Source organism: Myotis daubentonii, chromosome 17, assembly GCF_963259705.1.
Source record: "Myotis daubentonii chromosome 17, mMyoDau2.1, whole genome shotgun sequence".
NCBI classification, from domain to species: Eukaryota; Metazoa; Chordata; class Mammalia; order Chiroptera; family Vespertilionidae; genus Myotis; species Myotis daubentonii.
This window is the reverse complement of record NC_081856.1, coordinates 50921843-50947421: the sequence shown is the minus strand read 5'-3', so window position 1 is coordinate 50947421 and position 25579 is coordinate 50921843. Positions and strand designations below refer to the sequence as shown.

General features: G+C 48.0%; 1 protein-coding gene across 3 annotated transcripts; it reads left to right on the top strand.

Annotated features, from left to right (window-relative positions):
• The first annotated feature begins 1488 nt into the window (after nt 1-1488).
• On the top strand, nt 1489-23600 carry TMEM71 (transmembrane protein 71). Of its 3 annotated transcripts, XM_059672327.1 has the most exons (12): nt 1489-1615; nt 5525-5744; nt 7223-7304; nt 8944-9004; nt 9303-9515; nt 11244-11416; nt 14533-14718; nt 16734-16809; nt 18667-18728; nt 18817-18877; nt 20987-21076; nt 22447-23600. In XM_059672327.1, the coding sequence occupies exons 3-11, from the start codon at nt 7259-7261 to the stop codon at nt 21069-21071; spliced, it is 963 nt and encodes a 320-aa protein (XP_059528310.1). In that variant the 5' UTR covers nt 1489-1615; nt 5525-5744; nt 7223-7258; the 3' UTR covers nt 21072-21076; nt 22447-23600. The 3 variants fall into 3 exon arrangements, with proteins under 3 accessions (XP_059528310.1, XP_059528309.1, XP_059528311.1); XM_059672326.1 differs by lacking the exon at nt 1489-1615 and having other exon boundaries at nt 5436-5744; XM_059672328.1 differs by lacking the exons at nt 1489-1615; nt 20987-21076 and having other exon boundaries at nt 5437-5744.
• The last annotated feature ends 1979 nt before the right edge of the window (nt 23601-25579 follow it).

Genomic DNA, 25579 nt, shown 5'->3' with positions numbered 1-25579 from the left:
TAGAGGCAGCCTCTACAATGCAGAAACCTCTGCAGTGAATTGTTAAAACCAGGGGGTTGGTGGGGTGGGCAACAGAACATAGCTGGTGTACAAATGAACAGCAACCAAATAGTCGATACTTTCAACCTCTTTGGGATCATTAGCTTCCTTGGGAATGGAGCTGGCTGAAATTCAGTGGCATGCCTGCATGCATTCTCCCATCATTCACTTACTTGTTTATTCATTCAACAAACTTGTATTGAGGTTCTGCCGAATGCTAGAAAATGGGCGATGCAGAGAGAACAGGAAGAAAAATCAGAGTAGGTATCCAATTCTAAGGGGACTTGCTCTGATGGGAAGGTGGGTACAGAATCAACCAGGTACAACAGAAAGCTAAATATTAATCAACATGAAATAGAGAAGCTGTTGCTCTAGCCGGTTTGGCTCAATGGCTAGAGCATCAGCCTTCGGACTGAGGGATCCCGGGTTTGATTCTGGTCAAAGGCACATGCCTGGGTTGCGGGCTCAATCCCCAGTAGGCGGCATGCAGGAGGCAGCTGATCAATGATTCTCTCTCATCACTGATGTTTCTATCTCTCCCTTCCTCTCTGAAATCAATAAAAATATATTTAAAGAAAAGAAAAGAAAAGAAATAGAGATACTGTCCTGTAGGGGGTGTGCTCATTCTGACTCAGCAAATCTAGGGAGACTGCATACAGGAAGTGGCATTTGAAACATGTTTTGAAGAATGAGTATGCTTCAAATAAGAGTTCTATGCAGACTCCAAAACTATTATTTGTCCCATAGTTCTATATCGTTTTGATTCAGGCTCTGACAAATAAAAAAACAAAATCATTCCATTTCTTTCCCACAAACATTGACTGAACATCTGTAAAGTGCCAAGTACAGTGCTCAGGCCTAAGGAGCACAGCAATGAAGAGGCTTAATTCCTGATCAGAAGGCACTTAGCAGTGTGGTCAAGCAGACCAGCCTAGCAACAGGTCATTTTGACACAGTGAAGTTATCAAAGATGAAAATGATAAGCAGCATACAGGATGAGCAGGGGCAGAATATGTGCTCCAACTAGTCACTTGGATTGTCTAAGGGCCTGGCTCCTGGTCAGTGCCAGGGAACACTACCAGCTTCTCCAAGGCCACTGCCTGACATTCGAATGGAACAACTGCCCCTGTGGGGAAGGGAAGAGGGCCAGCAGGGGGCAGAGAGTGTGGTAGCAGGGGCGTTGCCACAGTCGTGGTTTTGCCATAGTAGAAACATTGAGGCAACACAACCCTGTGGTCAGGTCTTGGGTTACTTCCTCCTTTGTATTTTTGCACAACGTTCCACAGAGCCAGTGTCACCAGGCTGAGGGTAAACACCCTTTGATTTTCATCATTTCTTTCCTTTTTTTTTTGTTTGTAACAATAGGTCTCATGAAGATCATAGGGAACTATACATTTGAAAGGAATAAAGACATTAACTTGCTTCTTGCCACTGTTTTTTTTTTTAATAGCAACCTAAAACAAGAAAGCATATTGGAACCAGCGATTTGGAATAGGACCAGGAGTTGTAAAGAAGACCTGACACTATTACCAGTGTTCCTGGGATAGACACTTCTCTGATTCTCCTTTCCTCACAGGTAAGTGAGAATTTCACACACCATCCCCAGCACCTGGGTAAACAGCCCTGCTAGCACCTCCCAAACTGAGAGCAATAGGTGCTTTTTTTTAAAAAAAAAAAAAAAAAAAAAAGATTTTTTAAATTGATTTTTAGAGAGAAAGGATGGGAGGGAGAGAGAGAGAGAGTGAGAGGTGCAACAGGGAAACATCTATTTGCTGCCTCCTGCACGCCCCCAATTGGGAATCATGCCCAAAACTAGGGCATGTGCCCTTGACCTAGAAGAGTACGGACAACCTTTTGATGCACAAGAGGACACCCAACCAACTGAGCCACACCAGCCACAGTGGAAGATGGGAATTTTAAATCTACAGAGTTGTTTTTAGAATTAAATTAGATAGGACAAGCTTTACATGTTTTTTAAAATTATAATTGACATGCAAATGCCAGGAACTTCCCAACATTCCTTTCTCACCTTTCACAGGGACCAATGCGTCTAGTCATTGTTGCCTCTGAGGTCAGACCCAGTTTCTCTCTTTATTGATTCCACAAACACAGACATTTTCTGAGGACTTACTTTGTGTCAAGCCCTGTTTGCTTCTGAGGATTAAAGAGATGAGTAAGACACTGTACTTGTCATCAAGAATTTAACTTCTATTAAGACTTTATTCTAGGGTTCTCACTAGCTAATCAATCTCTCTCGATCCTCCTCCTCTTCCCTACCCATCATTTCTCAGTCTGTCTCTCTCCATCCATCTCTCTTTCTCTCTCTGCCAAAAAAAAACAAAACAAACAAACAAACAAAAAAAAACCATTATTCCCACTGCAATTCAAATATGAACCCTGAGCAAACAGGAAGGACATAATCTGAAGCATTTTTGAGAGACAGGAATTCCAGTAACAAGAAATACTGTGTAAACCCGAAATAGACACATTAGCAACAAAGGAAGTTTGAGATCATCGATGATAAGAAAATCCAATGTAAAGTCAAATAATAGAAGTACTGCAATGAATCTAAGTGGAAATTGCAGATTCTAAAAATCAAAAGGAAACCAGTAGAGATGTCATTCTTCTTTCATTCTCCGGACATGAGATACTCCGGTACTATTACAAGGAAAACTAAAGTGTGCCAGTTTCGATAAATCCATATCTATCCTGGCTTGCCATTTCTCTGATTTGTCTTTTCTTAGTATACAACTCAAAACTAAAATATTATGTTCTCCAAATATTTATATATAAATCCCCATCCCTACCCTGCCATTACCTACAGACAAAATAGCCCCCGGTATCATTCTGATCTTACAATCTGTTTGAAAATTCTTCCCAGACTGTGCCAATGAATTACTCATATCACACATGACAAATACCCAAGAAATGGGTAGTCAAGGCGCCAGAAACATAGGTATGTTTCCAAAAAATGTAGGTGTGAGTATTGGCACAGGTAATTGATTAGAATCAAATAGATAAAAAGTTGTTGACTGGTTTAGACCAGCCAGAGACATGCGAGTTTGGTATCCAAGAAATGATGACAATTCAAGGCTTTAAAGATCTCTTCACTTTCTGATTTCAAGGGACAGAGAGTAGACTGAGGTGTGCGGGCATCGGCAGAGTAGAGCATCTTGAAGAAATCAGAATGAGTTCCCCCTCCACGAGAAGACAGCAGCCAAGGCTGGAAGGAGAAAGATGAGAAATAAAAGAATGGGAGGAACAGAAAGAGGAGGAGAAGGTGGAGAACTATAAATTACAAGAAAGAGGGCCCCAGCCTCCCAGAACATCGGTAGTGTAGAATGGCTATCTGATAAACCTAGGCCAATGTGACTAAACACAGTCTTGAATAAACGTGCCTGTAGTCTAATGATGACACTAACACAGCAGACACACACTGACCAAGTAGCCTGGAATAATAGATGGCTCCGAAGGTAATGTGTTAGGACTATGTATTATTAGTTATCTATTGTTGTATAAAAAGTTACCCCAAAACTTGGGGTCTTAAAACACCACTGATGATCGAACAGTGTCCGTGGGGCAGAAATCTGGGCATCACTAAACCGGCTGCTCTGCTTTCGTGTGTTTCACAGGAGGTGATCACAGTGTTAGCTGGGGCTGGTGGCTGCATTCCTGTTTATTTTCTTTTGTTGTTGTTGATCCTCACCTGAAGATATATTTTCCTTTTTTTATGTATTTTTATTGATTTCAGAGAGGAAGAGAGAGGGAGAGAGAGATTGAAATATCAATGATGAGAATCATTGATCGGCTGCCTCCTGCACACCCACTACTGGAAACTGAGCCTGCAACCCAGGCATGTGCCCTTGATTAGAATCAAACCCGGCACCCTTCAGTCCCCCGGTCAATGCTCTATCCACTGAGCCAAACCAGCCAGGGCAGGATATATTTCCCATTGACTTTTAGGGAGAGTGGAAGAGAGAGGGGAAGACAGAGAGAAACATCAATGTGAGAGAAACACAGCAATTGGTTGCCTCCTGCACGAGCCCCAACCAGGGCCTGGGCCAGGGAGGAGCCTGCAATCAAGGCCCTTTAGTCCGCAGGCCGACACTCTATCCACTGAGCCAAGCCGACTAGGGCTGCATTCCTGGCTATTAAGCTGAGGGCCTCAGTGCCTTACAGGCATTTGAGACAGCCATCAGGTCCTTGCCATGCAGGCTTCTCCAACATGGCAGCTTGTGTCATCAGAGTGTGCAAACCAAGAAGGTAACAGAGGGTCTAGCAAGACAGAAGCCGCAGTCTTCTGTAGCCTCATCATGGTAAGTTACAACCCACCACTTTTGTCTTATTCATTCAGGAGAAGTCAGCTTCAGCCCACCTTCAAGGCGGAGGTTGGGGGTGGGGTTAGAGGGGAGGTGGGAGCGGTTATTCAAGGATCCTTGAAGGCCATCTTTGAAAGCTGCCTACCACAGGCTGGACAGGCTCTCCTAACAAGATCCTGCTTGTGGCATCACCTTAGGAGGAAAGGGAACCCAAGGGAAAAAATGAGATGAACCTTTCTGCCAGGCTGACCCACGGGGGCCTCCAAAGTTGGTTTACAGGAAACGAGTAAGGAACCCATCCTGCATATCTGAGCTGAGGACTCACTTCTTTCTCATTCCTTTTCTCTCATTTCATTCTCCAAGCCATCCTTTGAAATATACATCATCACATGTATCATTGAGAAAGCTGCAGCTCCAACAGGTTAAGTCACAGATCTATGGAGGACAGAGTTTGCATCGCAGTCTCTGTAGCTCCCACACCCACACTGTTCCCATGACCCCATGCGCCTCAGTGTTGCTGGAATGTGTATTTTTCTTGGATCGCTTGCAACAGCAGAGATCTGCAGGGTCCACCAAGATCCAGTTCTTTGAGCGCTACTAAAATATACATACAGAATGCAAACTAAGATATAGGATGCGAACTGCCACCCGTACAGTTTCCTGTAAAGCCCAGCGTTTGCTGGATTAACCTATTCCCAGTGCTGACATTCCCCCAGATCAAGCTCCTGGTAGTCAACGGCATTCTGAATGTCATAGCATCAGTGCGTTATCACCAATAAATTGTATTGATTGGAACAAAGCACTGGTATGCAGCGATTCATACTGAAAACGGCCAGAAGATGAGCCGCAGGAAGTGTGGCTTGTCTGAGTTTTTCTTATGCTCACGCAGCTGGGGGTGCCCAGTGAGCTCAGAAAAGCGTCTCCCTGGTGACCTGATGTACACACACACACACACACACACACACACACACACACACACACCGTGGCTGGCCCAGGAGACAATCTTGAGTCTCCACCATGCTCCCCAGCGAGACTGTCACTCAGCCCAACAGGAAGTGTGACCTCATCCTGCTGCTCAGCCCCTGGTTTCGCAGGCTGCTTTTGAACGAAAACAAGAACAGTTTGAAGGCAGACTTTCCCAAGAACTACATGCTCTTCTGTTCTAGGAAACAGCCAAAGGAACCAGAGGCGGCTGAGGACGAAATCCTGCAAATGCCTGCACCTGCACCGTGCGGGCATCGCCGAGAAGGAGGGGAAGGTGGGGTTTCCCCTCATCAGGCGACCTCTGCACCTGTTGACAGCCCGGCATTCGTCCGTTGCAGCTGAAGAGCGGCTACATCCTGGGTTTCTCCGCTGACCGTCTTGCTCGGGAGGCTTCGTCTTTCAGTAACTATTTTGTTATCTGTCAATTGGAAAGAAAGACAGGGAGCTCCCTTTGGAAAGGATGTGTGTGGGCAAATTACTTTCCCAAACAGATCTGTCGCTTTGAGGGAACTGGTAGACGGGATCTGTTTCTTGAGAAGTTTGAGAGCTGTTTACTGGCGTCTTCTTCCCAGTTACTAACACTCGCTTAACTGTTCACGTGCTGCTGTTGCTGCCATGGGTACTCGCAGGGTACGGCTGCAGGACCTTGCTTTCGGCTGCAGGACACGTCAGCTCCGAACTGAACTGAGTGCTTGGGGGAAGCTAATACAGGGTCACTGGGGCTGGACGTAGTCATATGACAGTGATCAAAAGTCAAAGGACCAGGGGCATGCTACTCCACTACCGTGAGACACAACTATTCTACATCCCAAGCAAGTGAGCTCTCTGAATGTGTGCTTTGATTTCAAAAGCATGCAAGGCGTGCCAGGCGGTCCTCCTGACTTATCTGAAGGTCTGGATAAGCCACGGTCAATGTTTTCCAACAGGTTTTGCATATAATTTACTGGAAGAATCCACCTAGAGCTACAGAATTATCCTGGGTCAATGCTGTGTGTCACGGCTACAAAAACAACGCATTGCTAAGTTATCACATTTTTTAAATGTGGATGGAGGTGGCGATTCAGAAAAGCATTCAGACCTGCATTAGAAAGCTGTTAGGACAGTGATACCGACACAGCCTAATAGTTAACAGAAGGTAGATCTATGTGGTGGGTTGGTAAATGGTCATGGTGGACATCATGTGCGCCCTTGGGGATGTGTTTAAGTGGTAATTGCGAATGCACAGAGTATGGCCTCAGAAACTGAGTGTTGAAATCTGCCCAGTGCTGGACTATTTTTAGTGCAATTCTGCTTACGGTGCCCAGGAATGTCCCGGCTGAGAGCAAGTACAAAAGACCACCGGCCCTCTCTGTGACTACCTGTCAGTGGTCCAAGGTGTCGGATGAGGGGCAGACACCAATCCCATGCATTACTTGAAACTTGATAATGAGATGGATGTGTTGTGGATGATGACAATATAAATGAGTTTATTTAGAAAGCTCTAGGACCAATCTTTTTTGTTGTTGTTCAGATTTAAAAAAAAAAGTATTGTTGATACTATTACAGATGTCCTCCCATGTTCTTAATCAAATAACTCATTTTTATTATTTTTATTTTGCTGACAAGTCACCCTTTGCAAGTCTAGCTTTCCCCCAAGAAAAGGTTGATCTTATTTACAGGAAGACATCATTTAGATGCGCTGAGCAAGACAATGGAGAATGTAGAGCAGGGACAACCCCAGGGGTCCTTCAATCCGGTCCCCTGCCTCCCACCCAATATCTCTGCCTTATTTCAGTATACACATCCGACCAGTGCAATTAGTAGATGCCATCTGTTTGGGCATCACTTTTCTATTTTTAACATATAGTCCACCTTTTTTTTTTTTTTAATGTCTTTTGCAGGAAATCTGTGAAGTTTGAACAAGCAGCCTTCCCAAGATGTACCGAACATCTCGACTGATGTCAACACCGGTGGCAAGTCAATGTGGGCGAATTGCGACACGCAATTATCTTCTGAATGATTAGACTTCTTTGAGCCGTTTCCTTGCTTTGATTTTGCTGATACTCGTACCATTAACCATCTGTCAGGAGCTTGTGCTTCTGAAATGCCAGTGTTCACGTTGGCAATGATTTTGACTTCATCTCTTTCCTTGAGGGAAATGTGATATTTTTTTTTTTCTTTTAGTAGAAAAAAAAAAGTCATCAGTTTTTTTTAGATGCCTGTGCATAAATATGAAAGGAGATTGTTTATCCGCTACTATTAAGATGCAAAACTGTTTGTCTATTTAAAAAAACACACACACAACACACTGAATGATTTTGATAGCTACTTGCAGAAAACAAGGGCGTAACTTGTTAAAACGGTAGTGGTTTCGAGTTTCTTCCTTCCTCTTGTTTTTTTCTCCCCAAAACCTGCTTCCAACCCTCCCTCACACACCTACTATTTTCTCTCTTTTTAATTTTATTAACGTTATTGGGGTGATGTTGGTTAACAGGATCATGTAGGTTTCAAGTGTAGATTTCTGTGATGCATGATCTGTATATGGCACTCTGTGCCCCCCCCCCCAAATCAAACCTTCTTCCGTCACCATATCTTAGTCCCCCTCCACGCCCCCATCTCCCCACCTGCTTCCCTCTGGCTACCACCACCCTGCTGTCTGTGCCCATGAGTTTCAGTTTTAATATATCCCACTTATGAATGAAATCATATGATTCTTAGCTTTCTCTGACTGACTTATTTCGCTTAACACGATGTTCTCAAGGTCCATCCATGTTGTCACAAATGGCAGTATTTTGTCCTTACTTGTGGGGGAGTCATATTGCCAGTGTATGTGTACCACATCTTCAGTTCATAGCTCAGCCAGGCCAGCCAAACGTCTCAATTCCTCTCGCTGCTTAGCTATTAATGGTCAGTAATGGGATCAAGTTTCGCCGAGCCTGTCGAGTAGAAGTGCTCACGGCATTTCTGTATGATACGAAATTCTGAGTTTAGGATATCAGTGAAACTACAACGTTCCCCAGTGGAAATCCATGGCCATGCTTTTGCTTACCTGGAACAAATGGATGGATGCCTTTGCTTCTTAATTAAGAATACTTCCTACATTAGAAGATCTTTTATGTGAAACCAAACGTTATTGTTTTCCCTCCACGAAAGCCTTTGCTCATTTTTGTACAATGCAAGTGCCTGAAAGTGCGCTGTTGAGAGAACTCCAGGGCAGATGATCGATCCCTCAGAAATACTGAGTCGGCTAAAACAGCCAGCGCATGGGGCAATTGGTTTTGGTTTTCTCCAGCTCCACACGAGATGCTGTCTCCCTGCTTTTCATGGGTCAGTTGGATGCTGATGACGTATTATTGCCTCATCCTGCCCCCAGGGGCCTCTAAAGGAGTGTTGAGCAGGAGAAGGCACAGGAGACAGAAGCCCCCACACTATTCTGGCTTCCCGTGGGGACCTGGTGACGGGTTGTGTTAGAGCCCATTCGCTGGATGGCTGCCCCAGCTGGAGTCTCCACAGGGGCCAGGACGTCAGCTATTGGCACCTTCCCATTCGCGCCGCCACTGTTTGTAGCGTGGGTGCTGGTGAGGGTGATGAACGTCTACTTCTCTCTCCTTGGCTTGTGCAGGTTCCTCCGGGTCCGAGAGAGAATCTGCTGGAGAGCTGTCTCCCACGTGCGTTTTCCCAAGGTATTCCATGGGGCCCTTTACAAGAAAAATCCATCAAATTCTCCTCCTGGAGGCACTATTTTGTTGTGTTCCTGGTTTAAAAACAAGAAGGTTTAAGACTTACTTGCCTTGTTTCATTGATTTTATTCTTTAGATTCCACATAGAAGTGAAATCATGGTATTTGTCTTTTTCAGGCCGACTTGTTTCACTTAGCGTAATACTTTCCAGGTCCATCCATGCCGTCGTAAGTGGTCAGACTTCATTCCTTTTTTGTGGCCAAGTAATCTTCCATTGTGTGTGTCCTTCTTCCCTCTTCAGCTTTGCCTGTGATTTCCTGGCTGGTGACGGTTCCTTTGACTGCTGCTCCCTAGATCCCCTGACAGGCTCCTACCTTCCCTGTCGCCGAAGTCCCAGGCTCCTCACCAACGGCTACTACATTTGGACAGAGGACAGTTTCCTCTGCGACAGAGATGGCAACATCACACTGAGCCCATCCCAGACCAGTGTGATGTACAGGGAGAACTCAGTTAGGTAAGTAGGAAATATTACATGGAAAAATCAAAAGTCCCATCCAGCCATCATTCATTCATTCATTCATTCGCCCATTCAGCGTTCACTTATAAGGAGCCCATTCCCTCTCCAGACTCTGGAAGCACAAAGGCTAACCAGGGGCAGGTAGAGCAGACAGGTAAGTAACAGAAGCAGTGATCTGATGCAGGCGCCGGGGTAGAAGTCTGAATGGGGAGGTATCAGGGGAACAGGGAGAAGGCCGATTTTACCTGGGGGGACAGGCTAAAACAACCTTCCTAGAGACTGTGATGAGAGTCTTGAGAGATGCAGACGTCCATTAAAATAGAAGCGGAAAAGGAGACTTCCGAAGAGAGTTCTGAGAGACTCCGATGCAAAGTGGGGAATGCAAGTAGTTTGGTGGAAATACAGCTCAGGGTCAGAGGGCTGGTCTGCAAGAGAGAAGACGGGGCGCAGAAGCAGGGGCTGCGTGGAGGGGGTCGCGTTCCAGGCTAAGCAGATAAACAGGAACCATGGACAGACTGTCCGATTTCTCCATAGCAGGACAACACTGGTTACAAGGTAGAGGACGGATTGTTGGGACTGTGCATGTGTGAGTAGCCAAAGTCTTTCAGAAAGACAGACAGTCACGTCACCCCTTCCCCTTGACACACTTCAGCGATCTCCCTTTGCTCGAACATCCAATTCCAACTCCTTCACATAACATCCCAGGTTCTTCATGACCAGCCTTCTTACCTTCCTAGCCTCCTTTCCTAGCAGGATCCAGTATGGGACCTTCTTGTGCTTCACTGAACAGGCCAGACCATCCTGATCAGCTCAGAGCTCGCCTCCCTCACAAACCTCCCCGGACTCCCGATGCGCCGTGGCCCCCCTCTGCTCCGACATCTGCTGCCCTCGGCCAGCGGCCCTGGTTCATCTGTCAGGGCACCCTCCCCTCCGTAGCGCAGTCACAGAGCAGAGATGATGGAGCCGGGCCGCCTGGGTCTGCCTCTCAGCTATGACCCCAGACAAGTTACTCAACCTCTTTGTGCTTCGTTTTCTTGATTGGAAAAATGGGGTAACCATGGTGCCTACCTCGCGGGGCCATTCTGAGGATGGCGTGAGTTACTACACGTAAGCCACTAGGAAAGACGCCTGGCGCAGAATGAGCTCAGTGAAAGCCTTAGCTGCAGCGGCACTGTTCTTGTCTTCTCCCATACTAGCTTGTATACCGCTGGTACCCACGGTTTTGTCTTTTATTTTATTTGTTAATCCTTACCCGAGGATACTTTTCCATTGATTTTTAAGGAGAGTGGGAGAGAGAGGGAGAGACGGAGAGAGAGACATTGATGTGAGAGAAACACATTGATTGGTTGCCTCCTGCACGAGACCCAACCAGGGCCTGGGGCCGGGCGGGAACCAGCAACTGAGGTACATGCCCTTGACCGGACTCGAACCTGGGACCCTTTAGTCCGCAGGCCAACGCTCTGTCCACTGAGCCAGACCTGCTCGGGCCCCAGGTTCTGTCTTTTATCTTGGCACCCTTCACTTCGATCCCAGCGCCTGGCACAGCCGGGAACGGCAGGAACTTCTGTGGAACGAATCAAGGGAACAAGTACAATGAGCGAGCTTCGTGGACCCGAATGGGAGAGAGGGGCTCTGTTCCTCAACGCACTCCCACTAGATCCTCTGTCTCGAACCTGGGGGTGACCGCTCTTCATTTCCCACCGTGCTGCTTTCCTTTCTCTCCAGGATATTTAGGAAGAAAAAGAGGATCCGCAGCCCTTTCCCTTCTCTCCTCCGCCTCGGGGCCTCTAGATCCTGGCTGCGGGGAAGCATCTTCGCTGATGCCCACTCGTCCCCGGGCGAGGCCAGCTGGCTGGAGGGCGCCGGCAGCCTGGACGCGCAGCCTTGCAGCGACAGTGGTGAGTCCGCCCCTCCTTTCCCTAGTGGGACAGCTCCGAGTGGGCGCCGCAACGCCTGGTCCTGGACCAATGTCAGGTCCGGGGACCACAGTCATTTGGGCAGAGAGGATGGGCCACATTTTAAAAATTCACCTACAGCTCTCTCCCCACTACTCATATGATCCAAATACATATGTGTCCATGTCCTGCAAGATAGCCCAGAATTTACATGCCTAAATTATCAAGCTGATAAAACCTGGAAAATACATGCGCATCTCCACGGTGTCCTTTCTGCACGGGCTGTGGGTGGAGGAAGAATGCTGGAGTCGGAGTTCAGGTCCTCGTTTGGGCACATGTGATAGTTACTTAACTTGGCCAAATCTCAGTTTCCTCGTTTTTAAACAAGATATGTAGGCATAGTGTGATAATAATATATTTATATATTATCATATATATCAGTATATGATACTAATATATGACATAGTCCTATTGAAATATATGCTGTATGTATATATTAGATATACCATACATTATATAATATTATTCACGTTATGTAATATATTATACATATAATATGTACACATATGCACATAAAACATAGTAATGGAAACTCAAAGCATATTTTAATATTAAAAGGAACAATAAATATCAGGCATCATTCAATGCTGGATGCTCAGGAATTTGTAGTTATAATTACTTTTATTAGTGGGAAGGAAACAATGGGTATTTATCGGGACAATTAGAGGAAAATACTACATGTCTAGGGGTAAGCAGGCTCCGGGATATGGCAAAGCTCAGGAATCTGGTGCTTGGAGGCCCGGAGTTTGGGAATCGCTGTTCTGAAGGCAGTGCTTCCCAGATCTGGGAATTCACATCTCGTTTTCCCATGGCTGCCTCTTCAAAATGTGTCCAAACAATTTTAAAGCAATTGGACCACAGCAGCGCCGCACATGCTTGAGGCACCTTGTTAAAAACCCTCAAGGTTTCCTAATATCTTCTAAGTATAGCGAATCAAACCGCCCCCTCCGAAATCCGTGACTCGTCAGCCGGGGTGCACACGGGGCTCGGAGATCTCTCAGCTCAGCTGTCAACTGTGATCAGCGCTCCCCAGGCCCCGTGGCTCTGATCAGCAATTTCTTTTTCTCTGAAAATGTAGCCTAGTTAGAAATACTCAAGAATTCAAAATTAAGTTGTTTTGCTGTTTTCTCTGGGCAATGGATGCAATCAAAACTCACTTCCCCTCATTTTCTCTTGCTTCATTTTTCAGGCTAAAAGAATTTTTTTTTTTTTTGTCGTTGCCTATTTTGTTGATCCTCAGTTCACCCCTTTCACAGCTGTGTCGAGACCCCTCCCCTCATTAGTTGCAATTCATTCTTCAGGCAGCTCCCTGGACCCCAGGACTGTGATGGGGGATGCTTTCCCGGAGGAGGCCCCTGAGTTACACTGAAATGGGTTGAGGACTCAGGCAGGGAGGACTGGGCGGGACTTCCCGCTCTGTGTCTGCCAGTCCTGAGACAGAAAGGCAAGTTGGCCTGAGGCAGGCTGCCCAGCTGGAGGTCTGCGGTTTTCTTGGGAGCTCATTCTTGCCTCTCCGTGAATATCCTCGCTGGGAGCTTCTGTGTGTGGCTTTGTGCTTCCTTCAGTAGCCGGCAGCAATGCCTACGGTACAGGCGGAGGGTATGGACATGGGCTGGGAAGAAACAGGTCCAGACTTCTAAACAGAAGTAAATGACGCCAGACCAGCCGGCAAACAGGATGGAATGAATATCTTCAAATCTAACACGAGAGAGCTAATCGCCTAAACGTTTCTGCGTTAGGACCCTTTCATTTACTATGAAGGGCGGAGGAAAAATTAAATATCAGTTGGAGGCAAAACATGTGTTTTAAGAGATGAAAAATCCTTGACCATTTTTTAATGCTAAGATTTTCTTTGTGTGGCTTCCCTCCTTAATGTCATCTTTTCTTTAAAAAATCCCGTGTAGGATTTCCAGAGTTCCAGGTAGGATACAGTTTTCTATTTCATCCAACTCTCAGTGGCAGTGGTACGAGCTCAGAGGGCAGCCTTGGGCACTAGCGCAGGTCACTTTTCACAGCCGTGGCAGCCTCACCCACATCTTTCCCTATCTTCATTAGGTGCCACTCATGACTGTATAATCAGCCATGAGAGTTCCCAGTTCCTTCTGATGTCCGCCTTAACTTGACCACTTAGCCTCTTCTCTTCATTAAGGAGCTTTGTGGAGGTCTGATGGTATTATGGAGGACTGTACATGTTTAATGTATCTAATTCAGTGAGTTCCGGACATATGCAAACACCCATGGCACCGTCCCCATCATCCAGGTGACATCCAACACATCTAGGAGTTTCCTGGAGTCCCCCTTGTGGTTTGTTTTGGTTTCTTTGATTTTTGTAGTAAGAGCGTTCAGCGTAAGAGCTACTCTGCTGACAAGTTCTGCGGAGCATAAAATACCGTGTTGTTGACTAGGGCACCCTGCCCTATACCAGCAGATCCCCGGGGTCTTCTCTGGGGATGACCCTTGCATGCAGCCTCAGTCTTTCCCTCCGCTGTTATCTTCTCGGTCACTGGCCCTGCAGACACCCCGGGACAGCAATCAAAGCCGAGAATCCTTTCTGATGGTTCATGATTTCTTACAGAGCCCCCTGGCTGTGTATCACATATTATAACCACGTTCTTTGCCAAAAAAAATGCACAGAGGCCTGCCTGGGGTGCCGCCCTCACTCAGACAAGCCATCGCTTCGGTGCCTGTGGCGTACATTCCAGACTCCTCAGCCGGAGTCCAACCCTGTGACCCGCCTCCAGTCTGGGTTCCCAGCTTCACGCTCCCCGGGCTCCCCTGGGTCACGTGGGCCCTGTTCTCACCCCACTGGCCCTGGCACCCGTCACCCGACTGTCATGCCCCGGCCTTCGCAGGTCTCTGTGCTGAAGACCCTCCTCTCAGCGTTCAAGGAGGATGGCAGCTGGAGGTGCCCTCTCCTCTAGGGGGTCCATGTCCCGTCCTACTCCAGTGGCATCACTCCTATGATGGTCACTAGCTACAGTGCACTGAGAGTCGCTGAACACGCACACACGCGGGCACACACGTGTGCATACACGCTTACGGAGCCTCTGCCCTTCCAGGCGGTGATTTTGACTGTGCGCTGACTGATGACTGGGCGTCGGAGCGGCTGGAGGCAGAGTCCGTGGCAGCCTCCTCCCCGGGCCACATTACGCCTGAGACTCCCGGAGGAGACTCCCTCCGCGGGGCCCTGCAGCCCCGGGGGGTGGCTGCGGAGCATCTCCAACGGGGCATTTTGGATCATTCAAGTGAGTTTTTAAAAAATCTTTGCCACACCCAAATAATCCTTCCTCGCAGGGCCTGAGAACGGCGTAGAGGTAGGTGACTACCACACACGGAGGGGGGGAGGATCTGGGGGGCTGCGGCCCCGGGGGACGCATTCACAGAGGGGGTGACTGCCTCTGGGTGGCACCTTAGAGCAGTGGTTCTCAACCTTCTGGCCCTTTAAATACAGGTCCTCATGTTGTGACCCAACCATAAAATTATTTTCGTTGCTACTTCATAACTGTCATGCTGCTACTGTGATGAATCGTCATGTAAATATCTGATATGCAGGATGGTCTTAGGCGACCCCTGTGAAAGGGTCGTTCGACTGCCAAAGGGGTTGCGACCCATAGATTGAGAACCGCTGGCATAGAGGCCTTGGAGGGACTGGGTCGGCAGTGTTTTATTTGGTTGGTTGGTTGTTGTTGTTTTAAATACGTTTTTATTGATTTCAGAGAGGAAGGGAGAGGGAGAGATAGAGAAACATCAGTGATGAGAGAGAATCATGGATCGGCTGCCTCCTGCCCACCCCACACTGGGGATCGAGCCCGCAACCCCGGCCTGTGCCCTGATGGGGAATCGAACCATGACCTCCTGGTTCATAGGTCCACGCTCAATCACTGAGCCACGCCGGCCGGCCAGGCTTGTTTTCTAAAAACCCTGAAGACATTTGGCAAAATGTTAAACTTTATTAAATGTGGGTAGTGCATACACAGGTGTCTGTTATTCTATCTTCATACTTTGCTTTGTATTTGACACATTCCATATGAGGAAAAAAGAAAAGGGGGGGAAAAGTGTCCTTTCACGCTATGTCCCTGGCAAGGAAAAGTCCCACGATGGAAAGCTACCGGGGTTCCCCGCTGGGAGCCAGTCTGGGATAGACTCAGCAAGCACATCCCTTAGTCTGTGGTTTGCTAACATCGTATTATTCACGTTTCCACGCGGTGCCACGTGGAGCCTCGGGCATCGGTTCCCAAAGTTCAACGCCCGGCTCCCCACCTGTCAGCTGGGCCTCAGGGACAGCCCACCTGGCCTCTGAAAGGCGACCTTTTCCTCTGTCAGCGGAGATCCTCAGCGTCCCGCCTGATAGTGACGAACAGCATGCGGGGGAAGCACTGAGCATCATGTGTCCTGTGTGCTAACCCTGAGCGTGGGGCTTTGCAGCACTTGGCAAATAGGCTGGGGCTTGTCCACACTCTCCTGTACCTCTTCCCATGGTGGTCCTCAAACGGCTCTGGTTCCTTTTAGGTGATTAAAACGCTACTCAGAGTTCTGGTTGGTTCAACCCATGCTGATCACGGCTGTAGAATCTGCCGTCTTTCCCCCTGTGGCTCAACAGCAAATATGCTGTTGATAGCAAAGGGTTTTGCAAGGCCAGGCGGCTCACTGATAAACGCTCCTTTTTTGCCCTTTAGAGACGCCCCGTGGGCAAGTTGCAAATTCTCTTTCCCATCCCGGTCTCAGGCAAAACATTGTGTTCTGGGTGGATGGGGCTTTTTCAGTCTTGGCTCCGGCCCCTCATTGCTGTGTGACCGTGGACACATTTCATCATTCCTCTCGTCTTGGTCTCCTCATTTTCAGAACTTTGGGTAATGGTTCCTACCTCCTAGGTCTGTTGTGTTGATTGAACGAACCGGTGCACGAGAGCTCTGGGAGTGACGCGGCACTCCCCACATGTCGGCAGCTTCAGAGCTCGGGTTTGGACGTCCGCATACAGTCTACAAACCCTTCCCCCAACATCGACGTAAAAGGCGGGCCCCAAATTCTTTATGGAGCATGATCATTTATTTTTAATGGTAGGAAAAAAAATGATTGGCAGAATTTTTCTAGCCTTTGATGATTTTATCTTGTTACTTCTGACAAGTTGTTTGGGATGACACATCTGAAAACTTGCTTCCTGGTTGGTGTGTAGGAGAGAAGTTTTACTATGACTCCGCTGTTCCGAGATTGTTTAACCAGCAATGCCTTCTAATTCATTTATGTCTATTTTTCCTGTTAGAAACCAGTTCGTTGGGAGAGATCTCCTTTCAGACAGTTCTGCTTGCTGCATGCTTGGCCATATCTGCATGTGCAAGGTAATTCCGATTCTAGCTTCGTGCGGTGGTGATTCATAATGAATGAAGCTGTCATTGATGGATGATTCACTTGCTTTATTCCACAAAGCATTTCCAGGTAGCTCTGTGGTCGGGATGTTATCTTTGTCTCTCCCTGATAAATGCTCCCTCCTCCCATCATCTCCCAAAGCATACAAAAGCCAGGGTATCTTGCTAGAAATTGGAGGTTACTATGTGTCATCCTTCGTTTAAGTCCTCTGTGACTCTTGGTTACAAATTCAGACCAAGTACCTCTGCCTGGAGTTCAAGGGCACTTAAAGTTCCCACTAGGGGACTGGGAATACCGTTCCCATTGTATTTTCATGTCCTAACATAAAGGCTCTGTTCCAGGGATCTGTACGCAGCATCTCAGAGCACATAATGCCCTCGCCCGATTAAAGGCAGGATTCTGTCCTACCCCCTGTCAAGCATGTCCTTCCTGTCCTTCTCTCGCCCGAGTCTCCAGGCCAGTGATCACATCCCTTCTGTGCTGAGCCCACTCGTGCCCCAGTGCCTTTGCACTTGCTGTTTGCTCTGTTGTCTAGTACAGTCTTTCCCTGAAAGCCTCATAATGTATGTCTTTCTGGAATCTGTTCCAACGTCACATCATCAGGGAGCCCTCCCCTGACCATTCTCCATCACACAGACCTCACTTTACTTTTCTTTAGAGCACTTATTAAATGTTCATGTGTATAAGTGCTAATGACTTATTTCTCCCTATAAGAATGGGAACTCCGCGAGAGCTGAGACATGGCATGTCTCTCTCACTACTGCATCCCCAGCCCCAGGGGCTCATCAGTATTTGCTGAGTCAGCGATGGAGCGGGGAATGGCACAGTCCTGGGGTCCTCGCAAGTGCTACTTGCTCTCCCCTCTTGAGGTTCAAGTGCCTCATGTCACGTAGGGGAGTTGTGTTTTTCTTTCTTTTTATTTTTTTCTTTGGTTTTTAAATATATTTTACTGATTTTTTACATCCCTTGAGTGTGAGCTGCATTTAGATACTTGCTTCAGGTGGTTGAGTTTTTTATATTTTCCCTTCTCCTTTGTACATATTTGTAATCTCTTTCAATAACTCATAGTTTGAACACAAAAACCATGAAGACATTATTCTCTAAAAAGAAACCCACCCCGTGCCACAGACGTTCAGCAGATTGGCAAAACCCCAGATGTTTCGCAGACTTTTGGGGCGGGGTTGGGAAGCAGGGGGCACTTCGACTTTCTCCTTTGTTTTTCTTCTAGAAGTTTCAGGCTTCTGTGGTTTCCATTTCAGTCTCTGACTCATTTTGAGTCAAGGAGTGATGTACATGTGCAGGCTCATTCTTTGCATGTGGATATACAATTTTTTCAATACCATTGGTTGCTTTTGCAACTCTGCTAAAAATCACTCAACCCTCTCTGTATGCATCTTGTTCTGAGCTGTCTCTCCTCTGCCATTGATCCTTATTTCTATCCTTTGTCAATACAACACTATCTCTATTACTATAGTTTTTTAAAAATGTTTTTATTGATTTTCGAAAGAGTGGAAGAAGGAGAGGGAGAGAGAGAGAGAGAGAGAGAGAGAGAGAGAGAGAGAGAGAGAGAGAATATCTTTGGTTGGCTGCCTCCTGCATGCTCCCTACTGGGGATCGAGCCTGCAACCTGGGCGTGTACCCTAAACGGGATTCGAACTGGAGACCTTTTGGTGCATGAGACGACACCCAACCAACTGGGCCACACTGGCCGGGACCCTGTAGTTTCATAGTAAATGTTGGCCCCATACATCTATAGTCGGTCTGAAAGGACCTCTCACGTGTCGGCAACGCACGGTTTCTCCGCTGACCCAGCCGTCTTGTCGGTGCAGGTGGCTGCTGGGAGGACTGGTAGCCAGTGTCTTCGCGTGCTCCTTGACCATCACGATTGCCTGTAAGTCACCGTGTCCCGAGTGGCCGCTCTGATTCCTGGGCTCCCGTCCAATGTCGGTCATTCTGATGTATTTTCTCTCCCATCCAAGATGTTGCCAAGTCCCTGCTGCTCAGCCTCGCCAGCTACTTCAACGCCGGCCCCTGCGCTCGGTGAGTGCTGCCTCGTTACCCTCGTCTGCGCAAAGGTGACCGTGAGCCGCGGTCCCAGATCCCTCTGGCCTGCGTGATGACGGCGAGGGCCGTCCGGGAAAGGCCCTGGCTGCCCGTCCCGACGAAGGCTTCCTCTTGCCACTAACATCTGACAGTCTTAGCCTGTCTTTAAAGCCTTGCATCAAATAGGTAGTTAATTTTTAAGGCAGCAGGACTTAGGACGTGATGTGAACTTTAATTTTTAAATAGTTCTAAAGGGCTTTAGTAGAGCCATAGCCCTGCACTTTAAACATACATCCTGTGAGGAAGCCTTTTTTCTTAGTGTTTCCCCAATAACTGGCACCCTGCCCGGGAAATGATCCCGGTGACCAATGCCGATGTCCCTGCCACCCCTCAGGCAGGGGACCATCGCCCTGGCTGCTGGCTGCAGGCTCAGCACATTCAGAGTGTGGCTGGGACAAGGGAGTTGAAGTGGGGGGAGGGGGGGGAGGCTCGCAGAATGTCAAACAGCCTGCGAAGCCCCATTCCTTGAAGATGGATGTGTTAATTACCTTCCCTTCAGCATGCAGCCTGAGTGGAGCCAAATCCCGGGGCTGCAGCCTGAGGCCTGCATTCAAATGCGCCCGCTGGCCTTTGCTCTCCACGCTTCCTGGCCCTGTTCACAGGATCGCGGTTAATTCTGTGATCACAGCGAGGCTGAGAGAGATTTATTTTGTTGAGAGCTCCAGCCGATATTGATTTCCTGGCACTTTAAGCGATGCTTCCCCTGAGTCTCCTGGCATTCCAGGTTTCTGGGTGCAGGCGCTCATACGGCTAAGTTTTGTCTAATCTGATAGTTAGGAAACTGGGTCCTGAGGTTATATGAGAAGCCCTTGCTCTTCAGCCTGGTAAATGAATGGCATTTGTTTAAAGCTCTTCTAAGGTACCCTCCCCCCTCCCCTGGCTGTGGTCGCTCTCCACCTCATGGGGCATTAGCTGCGGGTCTGCTTGTGAGCTGGGAGGTCGGTATGTTAGTCAGGACTGGCCTGGCCGAAAGACAATGCCTGAACTGAAGAATCCACCGGAGGAGTCATTGCATAGCCCAGCTTTCAGAAGGGAAGGCATTCCTGCTTGTCAGATGGTGCCACCTGCGTACACCCCTTCTCTGTGGGTTTTAAGATGAACGTGTACAGTTAACTGAACCCCTCTCGAGAGTCGGCGGGCGGGGGGGCGGGGGCTGGTTTAAAGAGCAGATGCATGCAACCTGATGCCGGGCCTCCCGACTCCAGATGTCTGCGGGGAGGTCTCCACCTCCAGCAGCCTCTCCAGGTCACTCTGCACATTGACTGCGAACTTCATGGAAAGATGTTTGTAAGACCCCAGCGTGGCATCACGGAGCCTCCGAAGTCTCTCTTCAGGACTTACGTGCTCTGTGCGGTGCTGGGTGCCCAGCTCTGCTCAGCAGGCATTTATGGTCTCATTCAGGGTCACACACTGGCACTAGGTGCCAGGGTTGCGTGCAGGGCCCTGAGAATGCAAAGGTGGGAACCTTTTCCTGACCAGGGCCACGTGGATATTTAGAACATCATTCGGGGGCCATACAAAATTATCAACTTAAAAGCTAGCCTGGCTGTGTTTGGTCAAACCTTTCATTAACTCACCCCCAGTGCCTTGGCAGGGCCCGACCACATGATTTCACAGGCCTCACGGGGCCTCGGGCCAGACCTTCCCCACCCCTGGTAGAAGGACGTGGAAAGGGCATGGTGGAGTGGGAATCTGGGAAGTGCAAGCACAGAGTTAGCACAGAGGCTGTGGGAACCCCAGGAGGGAGGTCCCCCCAGACCAGGAAGGGGGGAGCGGGGAGTAAGGGCAGGAAGGCTTCCGGAAGAGCCCGCGTCTGACCTGCAGGCATCAGGTCACTTCCTGCTCGGAGGGCACCTCCCGCTGTTCTGAGCTAATTTGTTCTCCTCCCAAAAGTAATTAGATCAGAACAAGGACCATGATTCCTTCTGAAACACCCTCATCTCCAGCCTCATTTCTGCAGTCAGAGCCCTTCTTTGGTTACTTGTGTGCACATTTTAACTTGCTCTCTCGCTCTCTCTCCATTTCTACCAATTCCCGGCCCACCAGGCGTCATCCACACACGCTCTTGCCTTTAAGACCTATGAAAACAAGGACTTCTGACTTCACTTCTGTATCCATCTCAACGCCTTGAAAATGGTACCTACGCCATAAATATTCATCACACTGAATGTCTTTGCTGCATCATTTCTTAAAGTACTTTATAGCCAAGGGCTCTGTGCCTATACGGTATAGATCAGCCGTGGGCAAACTACGGCCCGCGGGCCGAATCCGGCCCTTTTGAAATGAATAAAACTATTGAAACAAAAGACCGTACCCTTTTATGTAATGATGTTTACTTTGAATTTATATTAGTTCACACAAACACTCCATCCATGCTTTTGTTCCGGCCCTCCGGTCCAGTTTAAGAACCCATTGTGGCCCTCGAGTCAAAAAGTCTGCCCACCCCTGGTATAGATTTTGCAACCCCCTCCCTCGCACAGAAACATCTCCTGAAACTAATGAGCCAAAGAGTGGTTATTACCATCAGGAGTCAAGAGTGACTCATTAGTCTGTTCCAAGAATCAAGGGCGAGGATCTGAGGGGGTGGAGGGCAGGCTGGGAACCCAGTTCCGCAGACACTGATGGAGGAGCCCTCCCACCTGCCCTGTACTCTACATAAGTCAGATTAGTGCCGATTCCTGAGCACTTTATGCTTCTCAAGTCAAGCCCTTGTCTTACCGTAATGCAATTCTTACTCAACTGGCTTCTTTGTTAAATTTAAAGTCTGAGTTTGGGCCCTGGCCCAGTAGCTCACTTGGTTGGATCATCGTCCCAATATTGAACCCACCAAAGTTATGGATTCAATCTCTGGTCAGGGCACATACAAGAGTCGACCAATGAATACATACATAAGTGGAACAACAAATCGATGCCTCTGTCTCTCTCTGTCTCTCTCTCTCTCTCTCTGAAAAGAAATAAAATAAAAAATAAAGTCTGTGAGTTTGGGGACTGTCTATATTGTCCACCATTGGCCAGAGTGTCCCTTTCAAATGAAGGTCATCACAGGTACCCCCACCTGCCAGTCTGCCAGTGATGTGGCCAGTCTGCCAACGTATGGCTTCAGGGTAGCAAAATGGGTAACCTCTGTTCTCTCTACGCTGACATGCAGGGAGGCAGTTGGCGAATGAATGAACAAACTTTAGGGAGTAGAAATATGGGAAAACCCCAGTTTTCCCACACAGGCATTTCAGTTGTAGACTGGGTCGGGTGAGTAAACAATATGAAATGGTCATTAACTAACTAACTAACTAACTAATGAGCTGGGAGGAGGAGCCAAAACCTCTAGAGCCTGTCAGAGGGAAGAAAGAGAACTGCTAAGGAAAAAAAAAAAAGTTGCTGGATGCTGCAGCTCTGCTTTCCTGGTTGTCATTTAAGCTAGTGTGCACGTGTGTGCACAGTGACTATACACCGCGCTTCCTGTGTGTGGGGATGAATTATGCATTTCCTGTCTCCTTTCTCTGATCTAGGTTTGCCAAAATTTGACAGCCATTCAGGAGTGCCTGTGATGAATGTCTTCAATCTGAATCTCCGGAAATTGTCCCATTTCCAGTCTGCTTGGAATCAACTGCTTTACTGGAAGGGAGTGAGCGACTGGATACTTGAGAAAAGCCATTTTCATTGGGTTATGTGTTGTGCTTTTTTAAAAATCCCCAGTTTTGCCCTCGTAAAACTGTACTATGTTTGTGAAAACAATATTAATTCATCTTTCTGTTGCAAATACTGGCAGTGGAGAAGGGAAGCACTGGGAAATGTGATAGAGGACATGCCACCCAGGGAAACATTGTCCTATTACTCCCTGAGGCGTGGTGCTCACACATTAATTATCAACAGGGGATTTCATGGGGAGCTTGCAACAATGCCGATTCCTGGGCCTGCCCACACGGGCCCACCCTCTGCTCAGCTGCTTTAGCTGAATAATGAAAGCGAGTTTATAGAACCAACACCCACATGAACGTAATTAAATGCAGCTTATACCGTGTAGAAAACATCAGTATTTTTGCTAAAGGAGTGGCTCAGTATTGGGTGATGACTATAGATGACGGCTGATGGAAAAGGGGCAGGACAGAGCCTTTTTTTTTTTGGAAGGTACATTCTTCTTTTAATTTTTGTTTTAGATTGAATTTATTGGGATGACATTGGTTGATGAAATTATTTGGGTTTTAGGTGTGCAATTCTATAACACATCATCTGTGTATAGTACTGTGTGTTCACCACCCCAAGGTCAAGTTGGAGGGTATATTCTTATTTTGAACCATTTTCTTTACCAAGTTTTCACCCTTCTTGGTACCTTTCATTAAAATTGCTCTTACAATAAAAACACAGAAAAATTGCTCTAGGGCAAAATAAAGGCAAAACCCCAGAGTGCTTTGAAAGATGAAACGACGGTGCTGTTACAAAACCAATGAGGGGGCCGCCAAGGTGCTCCCTCTCCACCCCTCCTGCCTGGGCCATGTTCCCAAATGTGTTCACATGGGTTCTATATGGTATTCTCTGTCTAGAAACTTCTGTGGAGAAATTTGTCTTTGCTTAAAATGGCAATGTCAAAATATCACTGTTATGTCATTTGTATTTTGGGTTGAAAATATATATTAATAATAAATGGAGTCATCAGCAAAATTGAGCAGCATGAGCAATCATGGAGGAAAGAGGTTCATTGACCACTGTGTGAGTTTCTTATATCTGCTGTAACAAATGACCACAAACCAGTGGCTTACACCCCACGGGTCATGGGTTCATGGTTTCACATTTCTGGATGTCAGAAGCTACGATCAAGGCCTTGGCAACATGCTTTTCCTTCCAGAGCCTCCTGTCTTTGGTCAGGCCCTTCCCTGGAGGCAATGCCCTCCCCTGCCTGTCCCTCTTGGAGACCCCTCATTCTACTCGAGTCCCCTCGGCTCTCACTGCCACTTGAGCCCCCCAGGGTCATTCAGAGACTCCCTTTCCTCTCTGCTCCTGTGCCCTTGGTCACAAGTCCTTTAGGACATTTCAAAGAGACTTCGTTTAAAAGCTCTTTTTAAAAAATTTTATTTTTATTGATTTCAGAGAGGAGGGGAGAAGGAAAGAGAGATAGAAACATCAATGATGAGAGAGAATCATTGATCGGCTGCCTCCTGCACGCCCCACACTGGGGATCAAGCCTGCAACTCGAGCATGTGCCCTAACGGGGAATCGAACCATGACTTCCTGGTTCATAGGTCAATGCTCAACCACTGAGCCACATCGGCCAAGTGAGACAGTAATTCTTACTTGTTTTTCCAGATGGCAACCTCCTTGACTTCCCGCTTCCACCACCCCCCGCCCCCCCCCCCCACACACACACAACATACCAAGGCTACAACATTCACAGGGCTACATACCAAGCACTGTCTGGTCCAGTTTAGGGCCTTTGCTGGCACAGGCTTCTATAGCGGTAACCAGTTCCTGGGTAGAGCTGCCATTTTGGTGAAGCCCCTACTATGTGCCAGATGCTTTATCTGCCCTATCCATAATCCACCCCAACGATTACTTCCTGTCTTAGCTGCCCCTACAGGCGAAACCAGATAATAATGCCGGATGTGGGGCAGGCACCCTCCTGCCCCCTGTAACCATGCCCTTGGCTGTACACAGGCTCCAAGCCCGCCTGCTCACCTGCCTCAGGCAGGGAGTGCTGTCCCTTCTCTCACCGCCAGGAGTGAGGCTCAGTCGCCCGACCCACCTGCATGCGGGGGCTGGGAAAGGCGGGAAGGGGGTGGGTCATTTTAAAGATGAAGAAGGAACATCTCAGAGAGAATGTGTCACTTGCACATCCCCCTGTCGTTAAGGCTCCTGTGCGGTTTCCTGCATCCTCACCCCAGCCCGCAGCGCTTCCCCAGGTAAAATCTATTGTGGTGACTTCACCAACAACTCAGATCCAGAATAGTCCGCCTGTGCGACAGGGGATGCCAGTCGCCTCGCCCCGCCCCCCCCAACCCCCCTGAAAAGGAATCCCGCTATTGCTCACACAGTACAGCAGAGCAGACACCTGCCAACTTGGCACGCTTGGCATCCAGGCCACAGCTCCCTACCAGGGCCTTGATGAAGGTCTGATCGTGTATTTTTTAAAACTCTAGCCCGCTGTGATGGCTGTCCCCCCCTCCATCTGCCCCATGCGGGGCGACATCGGCTCCAGCTGCGAGCTACACCTGCTAGAGCGCCAGCCGGTGCCCTGGGGGTGCGGGCAGGTTAGCAGGCGGATGCCCAAATCTGGCCACTGCCTGCAAAAATCTTCGGATCCTTCTGTAGCCATAACAGAAATAAAAACAAAGGAGAGGAAACGCAGGGTGGGATGGGTGGGAACAGAGACTCATTTTCAATGAAAAAAAGTCACTTTGTAGTTCTGGCCTTGAGTGATCCGCTGGGGGTAGAGAGCCGACACTCTGTGCCGGAGGCTCCATCTTTTTCTCCTTTTTTTTTTTTTTTTTTTTTTGTAAAAGGAAAAATTTAGGACCACATTCCAGAGCCTTCTACCTTCCTCATCTTCCTTGATTTTTTTCCCAGGTGGTCACATCCTTTGAACGCTAGCACCACAGTGGCCTGGGGCTGTGTCTCTCAGCCTCAACTTCCTCATCCATAAAATGGGAT

Excerpts from the sequence above, each read along its gene's own strand:
- TMEM71 (XM_059672327.1), top strand. The coding sequence starts at position 7,259 with ATGTACCGAACATCTCGACTGATGTCAACACCGGTGGCAAGTCAAT. Across the intron at positions 14,719-16,733 it reads GGGCATTTTGGATCATTCAA|AAACCAGTTCGTTGGGAGAG; the intron begins GTGAGTTTTTAA and ends TTTTCCTGTTAG. Across the intron at positions 16,810-18,666 it reads GCCATATCTGCATGTGCAAG|GTGGCTGCTGGGAGGACTGG; the intron begins GTAATTCCGATT and ends TTGTCGGTGCAG.